At 41.4% G+C, this 12,920-nt stretch overlaps 1 protein-coding gene across 3 annotated transcripts in view; it reads left to right on the top strand.

Moving 5' to 3' along the window:
* Hao1 (hydroxyacid oxidase 1) overlaps nt 1-12,143 on the top strand; it is a 55,550-nt gene extending 43,407 nt beyond the window's left edge. For 2 of the 3 annotated variants that reach the window (XM_028884529.2, XM_037205239.1), the window contains exons 5-8: nt 2,511-2,602; nt 7,624-7,782; nt 7,883-7,952; nt 10,086-12,143. In XM_028884529.2, coding sequence (XP_028740362.1) covers nt 2,511-2,602; nt 7,624-7,782; nt 7,883-7,952; nt 10,086-10,156 — 392 coding nt within the window. In that variant the 3' untranslated portion in view covers nt 10,157-12,143. The remainder of the gene's footprint in view (nt 1-2,510; nt 2,603-7,623; nt 7,783-7,882; nt 7,953-10,085) is intronic. The other variant, XM_037205238.1, reaches the window with a different exon arrangement.
* Nucleotides 12,144-12,920: the final 777 nt, after the last annotated feature.

The raw sequence follows: 12,920 nt of genomic DNA, 5'->3' as shown, positions 1-12,920 counted from the left end.
TCCAGTTACACTGAATCTGACAGAAGAGAAAGTAGGAAGTAGTCTTGAATGCATTGGCTTAGGGGACCACTTCCTAAATATAATACCAGTAGCACAGACACTGAGAGCAACAATTAATAAATGGGACCTCCTGAAACTGAGAAGCTTTTGTGGGACAAAGGACATGGTCAATAAGACAAAATGACAGCCTACAGAATGGGAAAAGATCTTCACCAACCCCACATCTGACAGAGGGTTAATATGTAAAATATATAAAGAATTCAAGAAACTAAATAAAGACATCAAGATAAAGAACAATCTGATTTAAAAATGGGTTACAGAGCTAAACAGAGAATTCTCAACAGAAGAATCTTGAACAGCTGAAAGACATTTAAGAAACTGCTCAACATCCTTAGTCTTCAGGGAAATGCAAATCAAAACTACTCTGAGATACCATCTTATACCTGTGAGAATAACTATGATCAAAAACACTGATGACAGCTTATGTTGGAGAGGATGTAGAACAAGAGGAACACTCCTCTACTGTTGGTGAGAGTGCAAACTTGTACAGCCATTTTGGAAATCAGTATGGCAGTTTCTCAGAAAATTGAGAATCAATCTACCTCAAGACCCAGCTATGCCACTCTTGGGCATATACCCAAGGAATGCTCAATCATACCACAAGGACACATGCTCAACTATGTTCATAGTAGCATTATTCATAATAGCCAGAACCTGGAAACAACCTAGATGCCTCTCAACCGAAGAACTGATAAAGAAACTGTGGCACATATACACAATGGAGTACTACTCAGCAGTAAAAAACAATGACATCATGAAATTTGTAGACAAATGGGTGGAACTAGGAAATATCATCCTGAGTGAGCTAACCCAGACTCAGAAGGACAAACATAGTATGTACTTACTCCTAAGTGGATACTAGATATAAAGCAAAGGATAACCAGACTACAACCTATAGCTCCAGAGAAGCTAGCTAACAAGGAGGACCCTAAGAAGGATACATAGATTGCCCAGTAAAGAAGAAATAGATGAGATCTACATGAGCAAATTGGGGTAAAGGGGGGGGGTAATGGAGGGCAAGGGATGGGGGATGAGAACATAAGGGAATGTGAGGTTCAAGCTGGAACAGGGACAGAGTGGGAGAGTAAGGAAAGAGAGACCATGATAAATGAAGACATCATGGGAATAGGGAGAAACAGGGTACTAAGGAATTTCCCAGGAATCCACAAGGATGACCCCACCTTAGACTACTAGCAATAGTCGAGAGGGTGTCTGAAATGGCCTACTCCGGTAATCAGATTAGTAAATACCCTAACTGTTATCATAGAGCTTTCATCCAGTAATGATGGAAGCAGATGCAAAGATCCACAGCCAGGCGCCAGGCTGAGCTCCAATAGTCCAATTGATGAGAGAGAGGAGGGATTCTATGAGCAAGGGACATGGAGATCATGATGGGAAAATGTACAGAGACAGCTAGCCAAAGGAGTTGAATCACATGAACTGTGGACCAATAACTCTGGAGCCCCCATGGGACTGGACTAGGCCCTCGGGATAGGCAAGACAGTTGTTTGAACTGGTTAGGGGACCCCTAGGCAATGGGATCAGAATCTATCACTAGTGCATGAGTGGGCCTTTTGTAGCCCAGTGCCTATGGTGGGACACTGTGCACAGCCTTGGTGCAGGGAGGAGGGGCTTGGTCCTGCCTCAACTTAATGTAGCAGGCTCTGATGACTCCCCAAGGGAGACCTTGCCTTGGAGGAGGTGGAAATGGGGGGTGGGTTGGGGGAGGAAGGCTGGGAGGCAGGAGAAGGGAGGACAGGGTGATCTGTGGTTGGTATGTAAAATGAATGGAAAATTTCTTATAATAAAAATAAAAATAAAAAAAGAAATGAAGAAGCTGGCAGGTAGAGAGGTGAGGAAAGATCTGGGAGGAATTAGTGGAATGTGATTAATATAACCAAAATACATTGTATAAGATTTTCAGATAACAAAGAAAACATCATAGAATAAAGTTAGCAGAAGTATGTCTTTACAGAGATAAATTCCTTATTTATGACAATTTACCATATACCCATAGTTTATCACATAGTTAAACTGTGCCAGTTGTTAACTTTAGAAGGAGCTAACACTAATATTCTTCTTATTTTATTTTTATTTTTTTAATTTTTCTTTACTAAGAAATTTTCTACTCACTCCGCATACCATCTACAGATACCCCTCCTTCCTCCTCCCATTCCCCAGCCCTCTTTCCCAAGCCACCCCACATCCCCACATCCCCCAAATCGAGCTCTCCCATGGGGAGTCAGCAGAGCCCAGCACAATGAGCCTAGGCAGGTCCAAGCCCCTTCCCACTGCACCAAGGCTGTGCAAGGCGTCACAATGTAATGATTGTGTGCGTTTCAATGTTCAAAGCACTAAACAAGATGAGTGTCTATAGTCATGTTGGAGATTGGAAGTCCAAACCTTTTGTCCAGTGACTGTTTCCACAGATGGTGCTTTGTTCTTTCCAGGTGATGATGCTAAAGAAGCTGTGAAACATGGTGTGGATGGGATCTTGGTGTCCAATCATGGGGCTCGACAATTGGATGGAGTGCCAGCTACGGTAAGTTTCCACTGGGATTTCTCCACATTTCTCTTTTTTAAATCAGGGATTTGTATATGTCTACTGAGTGTGTGTGTGTGTGTGTGTGTGTGTGTGTGTGTGTGTGTGTGTGTGTGTATGAATCACTTATGGTAAATGGTGTGATGTTATGTGAGATCTCGGGTTTTCAGTGGTACAGAATTATCTAAATTAGCAAATGCAATTACTTTTTACTAGTCCAATATGTCTATTTATAAACGCATGAAAACAGATCCTTCTAATTACTAAGGTAGGGATTATTTTTGTGAGCACAGGTATACCAGTAGGTGACATATGAGCTGGAGAAGGAGAGAGATGATTTAGACATGATAATCCAAAGGAAATGAAGGAACACACAATTGTAGGGAATCACAAAAGCCTCTGAGGAGGAATAATTTAACTTAGTAGGAGTGCAAATTGTTGTTTCGTTGAGCCAGCAGGATGATTTGGCTAAGTCTGCAGACAACGTGAGTTCATTTTATGGCAGAGTACAAGCCAGCAAGGAGCTCTGATGTGCGCAGGGCAGCCAGCAGGGAGTAGTGGTGTGCACAGGGCAACTAGCAGGGAGCAGTGGTGTGCACAGGGCAGCCAGCAGGGAGCACTCATGTGCACAGGGCAGCCAGCAGGGAGCAGTGGTGTGCACAGGGCACTCACACGGTGCTTCCAAGGCACTGCAGGGTACCGCCAACCAAGTCTGTATACAGTGGGATTAGCAGCCTAAGATCTGAAACCATAAAGCTAGAGGTTGTAAGCCCCTCCTGATGTAGATTTAGTTCCACAGACACAGCATTCTGGGTGATGTTAAATGTGGCCTGCAGGTAAAAAGGGGTGGAAAGTGATGCCCTCCTTAAAGCAGGGTGAAGCTGCTCACAGCTCAAAGTGCCAGGCCAGATTTATGCCTCACTTGTGCACGAAGACATAGGCTTAGTGTGCGGGCCAAATTAAGTTTGTTTTCTAAAAATAAAATATAAATCTTCTGAAATCAAATCTAACTAGATTTTAAGGGGAAAATATCTAAATGGTGTGGTTTCTTTCTCTCTGGCCAAGGGCATATGGAAACTTATCTCAAAGGGCTTTTGAGTTGTGGTCTCAGAGACTGTTTTAAAGAAAACAATGCCCCCTCCCTTTGCATGCCGTGTGTATGAGAGGATATAGCTGCCTAAGTTTTGCCTCATACTTACAGCAAATTTCAGGCCCATGATGATGAGAGAAATGTATGAAAGCACTCAGTCCGTGGCTAATGGTGTTTTTTTTCTCCTTGGTGTATGGGTTTTGAGGTGAGCGGTCAAAGATTTTAAAAGGAGGCTATGGTACAAGCCTTTACACTAGATGCATAGAAGGTCTTACTGTCCTGCCGACATCGTTACATCATAAGCCAGGGTACAGGCCTGGTATGATATCATGGGAGGAGTTTTGAAATAGGAGGCTTGAGTTGGAGTTATTTTCTTGCATCGCCGTAATGTATGAGAGACAGAGGGGCTAGTCACTCAGACTCTTAGGCCTGAACCTCTCCTGGTATTGTGTTGGTTCCATAAAGAATATGCCCGGACTGTACGATTCTACATTTTTCTACTTCACAGCATTCCTTTCTACAGAGAAATACTTGCCGATTGAATTTCTGAACCAGGAATTTAACGTCAGTTTATCTTGACACATTATTCTCTGTCCTGTATGAGTCCTTCGAATATTCTCTTTTTGTAAACAGAGGAGGAGCTTTTCTGTCGTAACAACCCAGTCCCAAATAAACACACAAAAGCTTATATTAATCACAAAGTGCTTGGCCAATAGCTCAGGCTTATTACCAACTAGCTCTTAGATTTAAATTAACCCATGTCTATTAATCAATGCACTGCCATATGGCCCGTGGCTTTATCAGTCCTCTAGCATCTGCTTCTTGGGCAGCTCACTTGTGTCTCTCTTGACTCTATCCTTCTTCATCTGAGTCCCCAGTTTGATTGTCCCACCTAACTTTATTCTACCTTAGTATAGGCCAAACAGTTTTACTATTAACCAATGACAGCAGTGCATATTCACAGCATACAGAAGGATCATCCCACAGCACTCTTTTATATTTTTTCAAATTTGCATTGCTTTTTGATGCCAACTAAACCCTAAGTACTTCAGATTTGCAGATATAATGTTTTTCTCCACAGTAAATTTCCCATCTGCCCAACACTTCCACTGAATAAGCATCTGTGCTGTTAAGTTGATGACTCTCAAGTTGAGTCCTTAGGTATGTTCTGTACCATCTAACAATGTTTTCAGAGGGGTGCTTGGGACTAGAGGGGACACTCAATGGTAGAGTGCTTGCCTAGCATAGAGGAGACCCTAAGTTCAAATTCTAGTACCAGTACTACAAAAATACAAAATGAATTTCGAAGACATGTTTTATGTGATTCATCCTTGAGAGGTACTTGGCATATGAATTGGCTTTAATGTTATAACAAACAAATCTGAACTTACTGGCTAAAATAACTCCATTTATTTATGTCCCATTTTTATTAAGTTGAGATTTGGGGCTGAGAACTGTGAGGTGGTGGGTTCTTGTCTTGGCTGGGCTCAGTCCTGATTGTATGGGGTCAGGTGCTTGTGCGGTACACCAGACTGGTGGAGGAGAATCTCACTGTCTCACATCTCCTAGTGTATCAGATTGATTTGTTTTCATGAAGGGGCAGGTCTCTTAGTCATGCCAGTTCTTAAGATCTAAGCTAAGAAGCAAAGCATTGTTAGAATCTCTCCTGGTCCATTGGTGAATGCTAACCACAGTTCAGATCCCACCCCACCTCCCTTACCCTAAGGATACCCTAGGGAGCATAATCACACTATGAATTGTGTGTGTGGGATCACTGAAGCCATTTGGGGGCTTGCTAAATCTTTGGGCTGGTGATTTTCTGATTGTGCTGGGTAGAAGCCCTGGAGGGGTGTGGGGTATGGCTGGGGAGAGCAGCAGCTGGGACTCAGTTACCTCTGCTTTAACTACAGCAGCATGTCTAAAGTTCGGCTCCTTTGGTTGGAACATTTGAGTGTCCTTCTTCTTGAGTAAACATGGATGCACTATGGATGCATAGGAAAGGAAAAAAGGAACTGTAAATAGGACTGTACCTAGTGGGCTTATCTGCTCTATTTGTATATTCAGTCTGCCAGATCACTCTATTTTATGTAGAGTGTGCCTAGTGAGAGTGCAGCTCTGGAAAGAGGGAGATGTTAGAATTGCTCAGTGTTAGATGGGACTTACCTGTCCACAGACACAGAGACATAAATGCAGGCTCTGTTTTATATTCCAGGATTCATATCTTAAGTGTCCTTATTAGTGTACTTTTAGGTCAGGTTAGGCACTGGAAATAACCTAAACAGACTTGATTTGTGTGACTTTGAAAATGTGCATTGAACCCAAGCTAGCTAATATTTTTCTTTGGTTCTGGTTTCAAATGGGGAAATATGCTTAATTATGGCTTGCATCATGGCTTGGAAATTGTAGCATTTATATGTTGATGTAACTCGCCTGAATGTAAAAGGGGACTATGTATAGGTAAGAGAACGTATGTAAATGGATCCGAAGCATGTTTGGCAAGGCATGGAAGCCAAAAGGGAAAGGGGAAAATTACACTACCTGCCAAACATTTAGGGGCCACTTGCCAAGGGTTGCCTCCACTTCCTCCAAATTGTAGCTGTGTTTGGTTTTTAGCCTTTTACATAAAACTCTATTTAAGTTTAGCCACTAAACTTCTAGGAGAGAAGTAGGAAAGCCTTTGAGTGATTTCAGCACAATTATTTCTGGAAAAAGAGTAGTGTGTGGTGGCTTTCACAGCATACATAAATGGAGTCAGGACTTCATTTCAGATCTAAACGTTTTGGGACAAATGTGAATAATTTCCATAAATTTTCACCTACATCTAATGAGCCAGTTGTATCACATACTACTGTGGCTCTAGGGGGAAAAAGCCAGTGATTTAAGCTGACAATTGTTCCCTTCAAACATCCTGCTACTGGGATCTTCTGATTCAGGCTTGGGACTAGCCTGCTGGCTTGGATATAAGTTTCAGGTCCAGCTGGGCAAGGTTAGACAACTCTGCCTCCTGAATAGTCTTCCTGGGCCCAAGTTCTGATGGATCAAGATCTGGGGAACCCTATCTCATGGCAAATGACAGAAGTGCAAACCTACAAAGAAATACCTGACATAGGTTCAGGTCTGTGGCCAGAAATGGCCCTCTGCTTCCCCTGCTCACATATGACTGGTCAAAGTGGGTCATAAAAACCAAAGCCAATGTCAAGGAGTAGGTCTGTCTATTTAAATGGGAGAAACTATATAGATGTCTTAGAAAGGACATGCATTTAGAGAAATATGGGGGATCATGAAGGGAAATATACACTACCACCTCACCCTTGTGAGGTTCTTGTTCTCTCTGTGGTAAACTAAACCCATTGTCAATGGCCAATTCAGACAGGGATCTTCAAAGTTCACATGGTCATATTCCTGTAACTGAGAGTAAAGTGTATTCATAGTTACCTCATGCTTATCTAGATGTAAAGTATGTTAGAAGAGGAAATCAGAGAGAAGCCATGCTTGTATGCTTTCTACACACTGCTTACAAAATCTAATGTGCATTTTTACCATTGATCTCCAGTAAACAATATTAAGAATACTTTATATCAGTAAGATATTTCACTTGTTTTTATAAAAGAGGGAGCCATGAAAGATTAAGTGATTTAGAATTTGTTTACTATTTTTAGACATAATATTTGCATTTAAATATCAGGAGCAGAAAAATTAATGCCATACTTTGAAGATATAGAGGCTACTCAATTCTGAATTCACATGAGTTTCTAGTTCCTAGCATTTGCATTTTTCTTCCTGGAGAAATGATTCCATCATTGACCTTAAACCTACTGGTCTCTTTTCTCTCTGAGCCTTAGTTGGGTGGATTTGAAGTCATTGATTGGCAGTGAAATTGAGCAGAAGTTTTTACACAAACATTGCCACGATGTCCCTCTTCTCTCCCTAGATTGATGCCCTGCCAGAAATCGTCGAGGCTGTGGAAGGGAAGGTGGAAGTCTTCCTAGATGGGGGTGTAAGGAAAGGCACCGATGTTCTCAAAGCTCTGGCCTTGGGAGCCAAGGCTGTGTTTGTGGGGAGACCCATCATATGGGGCTTGGCTTTCCAGGTAATTGGACAAGAAAATAAACAAATAAAACAAAATCCTTCAATAGTGAAATAGAACGGAACTAGTTTACCCAATACTTTAATATCTGTTACTTGCTTAGGGAGAAAAAGGTGTTCGAGATGTCCTTGAGATATTGAAGGAAGAATTCCGGCTGGCCATGGCTCTGAGCGGTAAGGCTCCACACTCCTTGAAGTTGCGTCAGCGCAACACAGTAACTGATAGACACAAACTTACTAGAAGAAAAAGAATTATTTGAGCTCCTGGTTTCAGAGACATTCAGTCCATCACCCTAGGGACAACTTTGTGAGGCTCATGGCTGGAACTGAACTAGGGGCTAAGTCATAACCTCAGGAGCCTTGGCCTCAATGCCTTCTTCCACTCTCTAGTCCCCACCTCCGAAATCCTGAGGTGCCACCTCCAATGTGGCACCACCGCTGGGAAACAGGTACTGAAAACAGGAGCCTGAGGAGAGCACTCCAGATTCAAATCACAGCAGGCCCTTATCTTCACTTACTGTTTTTTTTTGTTGTTTTTGTTTTTGTTTTTGTTTTCTGTGGGCTTTCCAAGCCAGGGTCCTTGGAAGAGAGAAGATATGAGGGGGAAGAAAACCGATTGTTTGGGCCACTGAACTTGCAGTTGGCTTTATATTTATGGCTCTGAGGCACAGCACTCTTGAGTGGGGGATTTACAGTGTGCCTAGTTACTTAGCCTTCAGCTTTGACAATCCTATCAGGGATGTCTTCGTGAGCAAGAGCACCTTCAAGGTAGGTATAAAAAGCCATTCTTTTTCTCACTTATTGATACATGACTGCCTAGATCCAACTGGCCAGTCAGTCCTACCTCTTAACTAAGTGGCAGATGAAATTCTACCTGTCTAAAACCAAGTCCCTAACTCTCTATACCATCTGTACCACCTGCAGCCTCTCACTCCCAGGTTACTCTCATGCCAAAGTTTCATTTGCTCTGGTCTAAAGCTCTCAACATTTGCCTTTTCTTTCGCATCTTGACATCCATAGGGGTTGCTCATTACAGTGTTATTTGAACCTGACCCCTTTCGTCACATCCACTGCCCCCATGTGGCTGTCCCATCATTCTTTCCCTCTTACAGAGGGTATTGGTGTCTACTTCTCTAACTTTGTCTACCTGACTTTTCCCACTCTCCTTTGAAACAGAAACCAGGGTAGCCCTCTTAAACATTAACTTAGCTCATGTTCTTCTTGGATCAGAACACTCCAATGACTCTTGACTTACTCAGCATAGACACCAAAGTCCTTACAGTACTTTACAAGGGTCTTGTCACCCTTTCAGTCACAGCTGTGACCCCTGCTGTCCCTGTTACTGTCTCAAGCTTTCATTTGCCTCTTAAAGGTTCCTTGATTATCGGACAAGTTCTAGCCTGGTGGCCTCTGTGCTGGTGCTCCCCAGATGTCTACAAGAAGAGTTCCTCCACCCTTCAGTCTTTCATGTATATTTTTCATTCACAAAAGAACCACCTTTTCATCTGTCTCTAAGTTCCAGCTTTCTGTCTCTGTTCTTCCATTCTTTTTCTTAAGAATCTATCACTATTCATAAATCATCTGTCACATAACTTATTTCTAAAACAACACACATTATATATTTTATGTTTCCTCTCTAGGATATAAAACGTGTGACCAGGGATCTTTCCATCTTTTATCTAATTGCAGAGTTTGCAATGTTTAGAGTGGTGCCTGGCACACAAACAATAAATGTTTGTTAAAAGAATTAGTAAGTGCAGTGTTTACTATGGATGGCTTAGAGTTTGACTCAAAATGGACCTTTAGCTGATGAGTGTGTGTGTGTGGGGGGGGGGGAAGCTTTGAGTGAATTACCAGCTTCTCCATTTGAAGTGGAAGTGAGATTCATTTTTTGTGACCCACAAGGTCCCAATCATCCTGATAGCTACAATTCCTTAAACTGTCTCCCTGCTACTGTGCAGCCCGAGCTTGCCAGAATGTTCAGGAGAAGAATGCCATTCTGTGAATCCTCACTACACATTTTAATTTGCTGCAGACATATCCTAAACGAGAGCTTTCAGCATCTGGCTGTCTATTAAATGTGGCAGAAAGAATACACTCTTTGTGTTAATAAAAATATGTGCCAGTCATTTTGTATTAAGGACTGTTTAGGTAATAAAAATGGTCTCATGCCACATAAGATTTGGCAAGCCTACCTTGAATCATAAACCTTACATTTGTCAAGTTTTACATTCCTTGGGAAAACGATTACCTGCCTGATTATTATTGCATTCATTTCATATTAAATGTATGCATTATTTTTTTCAGGGTGCCAGAATGTGAAAGTCATCGACAAGACATTGGTGAGGAAAAATCCTTTGGCCGTTTCCAAGATCTGACAGTGCACAATATTTTCCCATCTGTATTATTTTTTTTCCAGCATGTATTACTTGACAAAGAGACACTGTGCAGAGGGTGACCACAGACTGTAACTCCCCACTTCAATACAAAGGGTGTCCTTCTTCTCCAACAAAATAGCGATCCCTTTTCGTTCATTGCTTTTGACTTTTCAATGGGTGTCCTAGGAACCTTTTAGAAAGAAATGGACTTGCATCCTGGAAATATATTAACTGTTAAAAAGAAAACATTGAAAATGTGTTTAGACAACGTCATCCCCTGGCAGGCTAGAGTGCTGGGAAACAAAAGCTATCCTCTGGTAAAATTGGAGGTAGTATGCTCAAGTCAAAGATAATGACCTCACTGTTTATTAACCTGTCTTATGTTTAGATTTCCTTAAGACAGTGGTTCTTACAGTGTGCGCTGGGCTTTGAAATGCTGGAAATGCCCAAAGAAACATGAGGTTTGGATCTGCCATGTTGAGAAAACAGCACTAGGTAGAATTGAAATGGATGGTGATAATTTGTGATTTTCTAGAGACTTTTTGTCTTTTAGCACCCTAGTTCTTTGAAGGTAGATTTCCAGCCATATATTAAGTGTCTGAATACATCTGAATGTTGTGCACTAGTCACCTCATTTGAAAAGGATGTGTTCAGTCCCCTTGGGACAATATGGAGCTATTTTCATTTTTGAACTCTGTCTACTTATTCCCATTTTTGAGGTGTTGATTTCCCAGTTCCCCCGGAATCTTTCTGGATTCTCTCATTCTCCTCATTTATACTCGCATTCAGGGTCAAGTACATATTTTGTGCTTTGTATTCATGGTGAATAAAGATTTGAAACTTTTGTTCAGAAGGAAGCAAAAACTATAGTAATTTTCTTAATTGTTGATGTTGCCTTCTTTGTTTTTTTCTATTTAATGCCATTCTTCCTTGGGCATGGGGAGGTGGAGACACTCTACCATGCCAACTGAAGACCCTACAAAGTGATGACAGTTTTCACTTGCACCTTGCCCTTTTGTACCCATGCCTCAGGACTCGTACAGTGTGGCAGAGCTTGACTCAGAATACACCCCACTTGTCTCATTGAATGCTACTTAAAAGACACAGTTTTGAAGGTAAAATTGTTAGTGTTTTAAAGACAACAACCAAAGAGCATCAAACCCTGGACATGAGAACCCTTTTGCATGTGGAACCCTGGACACTGTGAAGGTAACAATACAGGGCTGTTAGTTTTACCAAAGAGCCCTCTCTGCAATGGGAAGCACACCTGGCTTCTGAAGTAATTTTGTTGAAACATGGAATGTTGAATGAAGCCACTGAAGGAATCACCATCTTAAAGGATGACTGTTATGTTGCTTTATGATTTTGTTTGTCTTGTGATCTTCTCCACCTGATTTCTGAATCCCAGATCATTGCTAAATGACAGCAATGCAGACACGATTTTCCTTTTGAAGTCACATCAATGTTTGAGTAAAACAAGCATTCATTTACTCTGATAAAATTAGGGACAGTTAGCTCTCATCTTTTCCTCCAGATACAGAGGAAATGTTATCTTCATATCATATCATGCTGTTATTTCTAGTTAATTAGTGAAGATGTATGCCCAACTGATTAGTAGAAACTTTTGCTGTTAGTGTGTAATATTCATTGTGGCTACATTGCTCCATCCTAAAATGCTGACAGTAGTTCAGGAAGTGAAGTTCCACAAGAAGGATTTATTCAAATTACAACAAGGGTGGATATAGATTATAAATTTCCTGTAATTTTTACAAGCTCAGAACTATGCCATGTAGATTTCTCTTTGTGCCTTCAAAGTTAGACTATGTCTAAAAACCCCATGCTGGATAAGTTTTCCATAACCAGAACGATATGGTTGTTTGGATCCATTGGTAACAAATACGGATACAGGAATGGTCGAAGGCAAGAATGGAGAGTGTTGGTTACACATTCCTTTCCAGGAGTTCTGCCATTAAATTTTGTAATTGTCTTTTCTGTTTCTGATTTTTTTTAAAATTTAAGTTAAGATTATTATTAAACAAGTGCATAAAACACCAACATCATACACAACCATGGTGTACTTTGAAGGTTTTGACACATGTATATGCATACTGTTTAATATTCATCTTTTCTTGGAATCTTTGAAAAGACTTTTAGGAGAAAGCAATAAGGAAAAGATAGTCTTGTTAAGCTGTGTCCTTGTCTGTTGTGTCATTTAGGGCACAGTGCAGGAGGGCAGTGTCCCTTAAACCATAACCTGTATCAGAACTACTTATAAGATTCTGAAAACAGATTGTCGGGGCCATCTGCTATGACTTCTCATCCAGTCAGCTCAATGAGCTAGTTGTTGGGTGTGAGCTGTAGGGAGAGGCCATGTGCCACCTAGAAAAACTAGGCACTCTTTTTTTTTTTCTTCCTCGAGACAGAGTTTCTCTGTTTAGCTTTGTGCCTTTCCTGGAACTCACTCTGTAGCCCAGGTGGGCCTCGAACTCACAGAGATCTGCTTGCCTCTGTCTCCTGATTGCTGGGATTGAAGGCATGTATTACCACTGCCCAGGTGCACTCTTTAACAATTGATTCTTCCAGTTTTATTTTATTTCTTACTGAGACATAAAATGCCTACTTGGAGTGTGTAAAATAGTAAAGACCAAGTGTGTGGGTGGATACATTTTATACAACTATAGGTCCCCTGTAGCTTATGATGTAGAAAATTTCCATCATTCCTCAGAGTACCCTCTTCTTCAGAAGTAAACAGCACTGGTGTCTG

Source organism: Peromyscus leucopus, chromosome 4 (genome assembly GCF_004664715.2).
Source record: "Peromyscus leucopus breed LL Stock chromosome 4, UCI_PerLeu_2.1, whole genome shotgun sequence".
NCBI lineage: Eukaryota > Metazoa > Chordata > Mammalia > Rodentia > Cricetidae > Peromyscus > Peromyscus leucopus.
The sequence above is the reverse complement of the archived record's forward strand: the minus strand, read 5'-3'. Positions and strand labels throughout refer to the sequence as shown.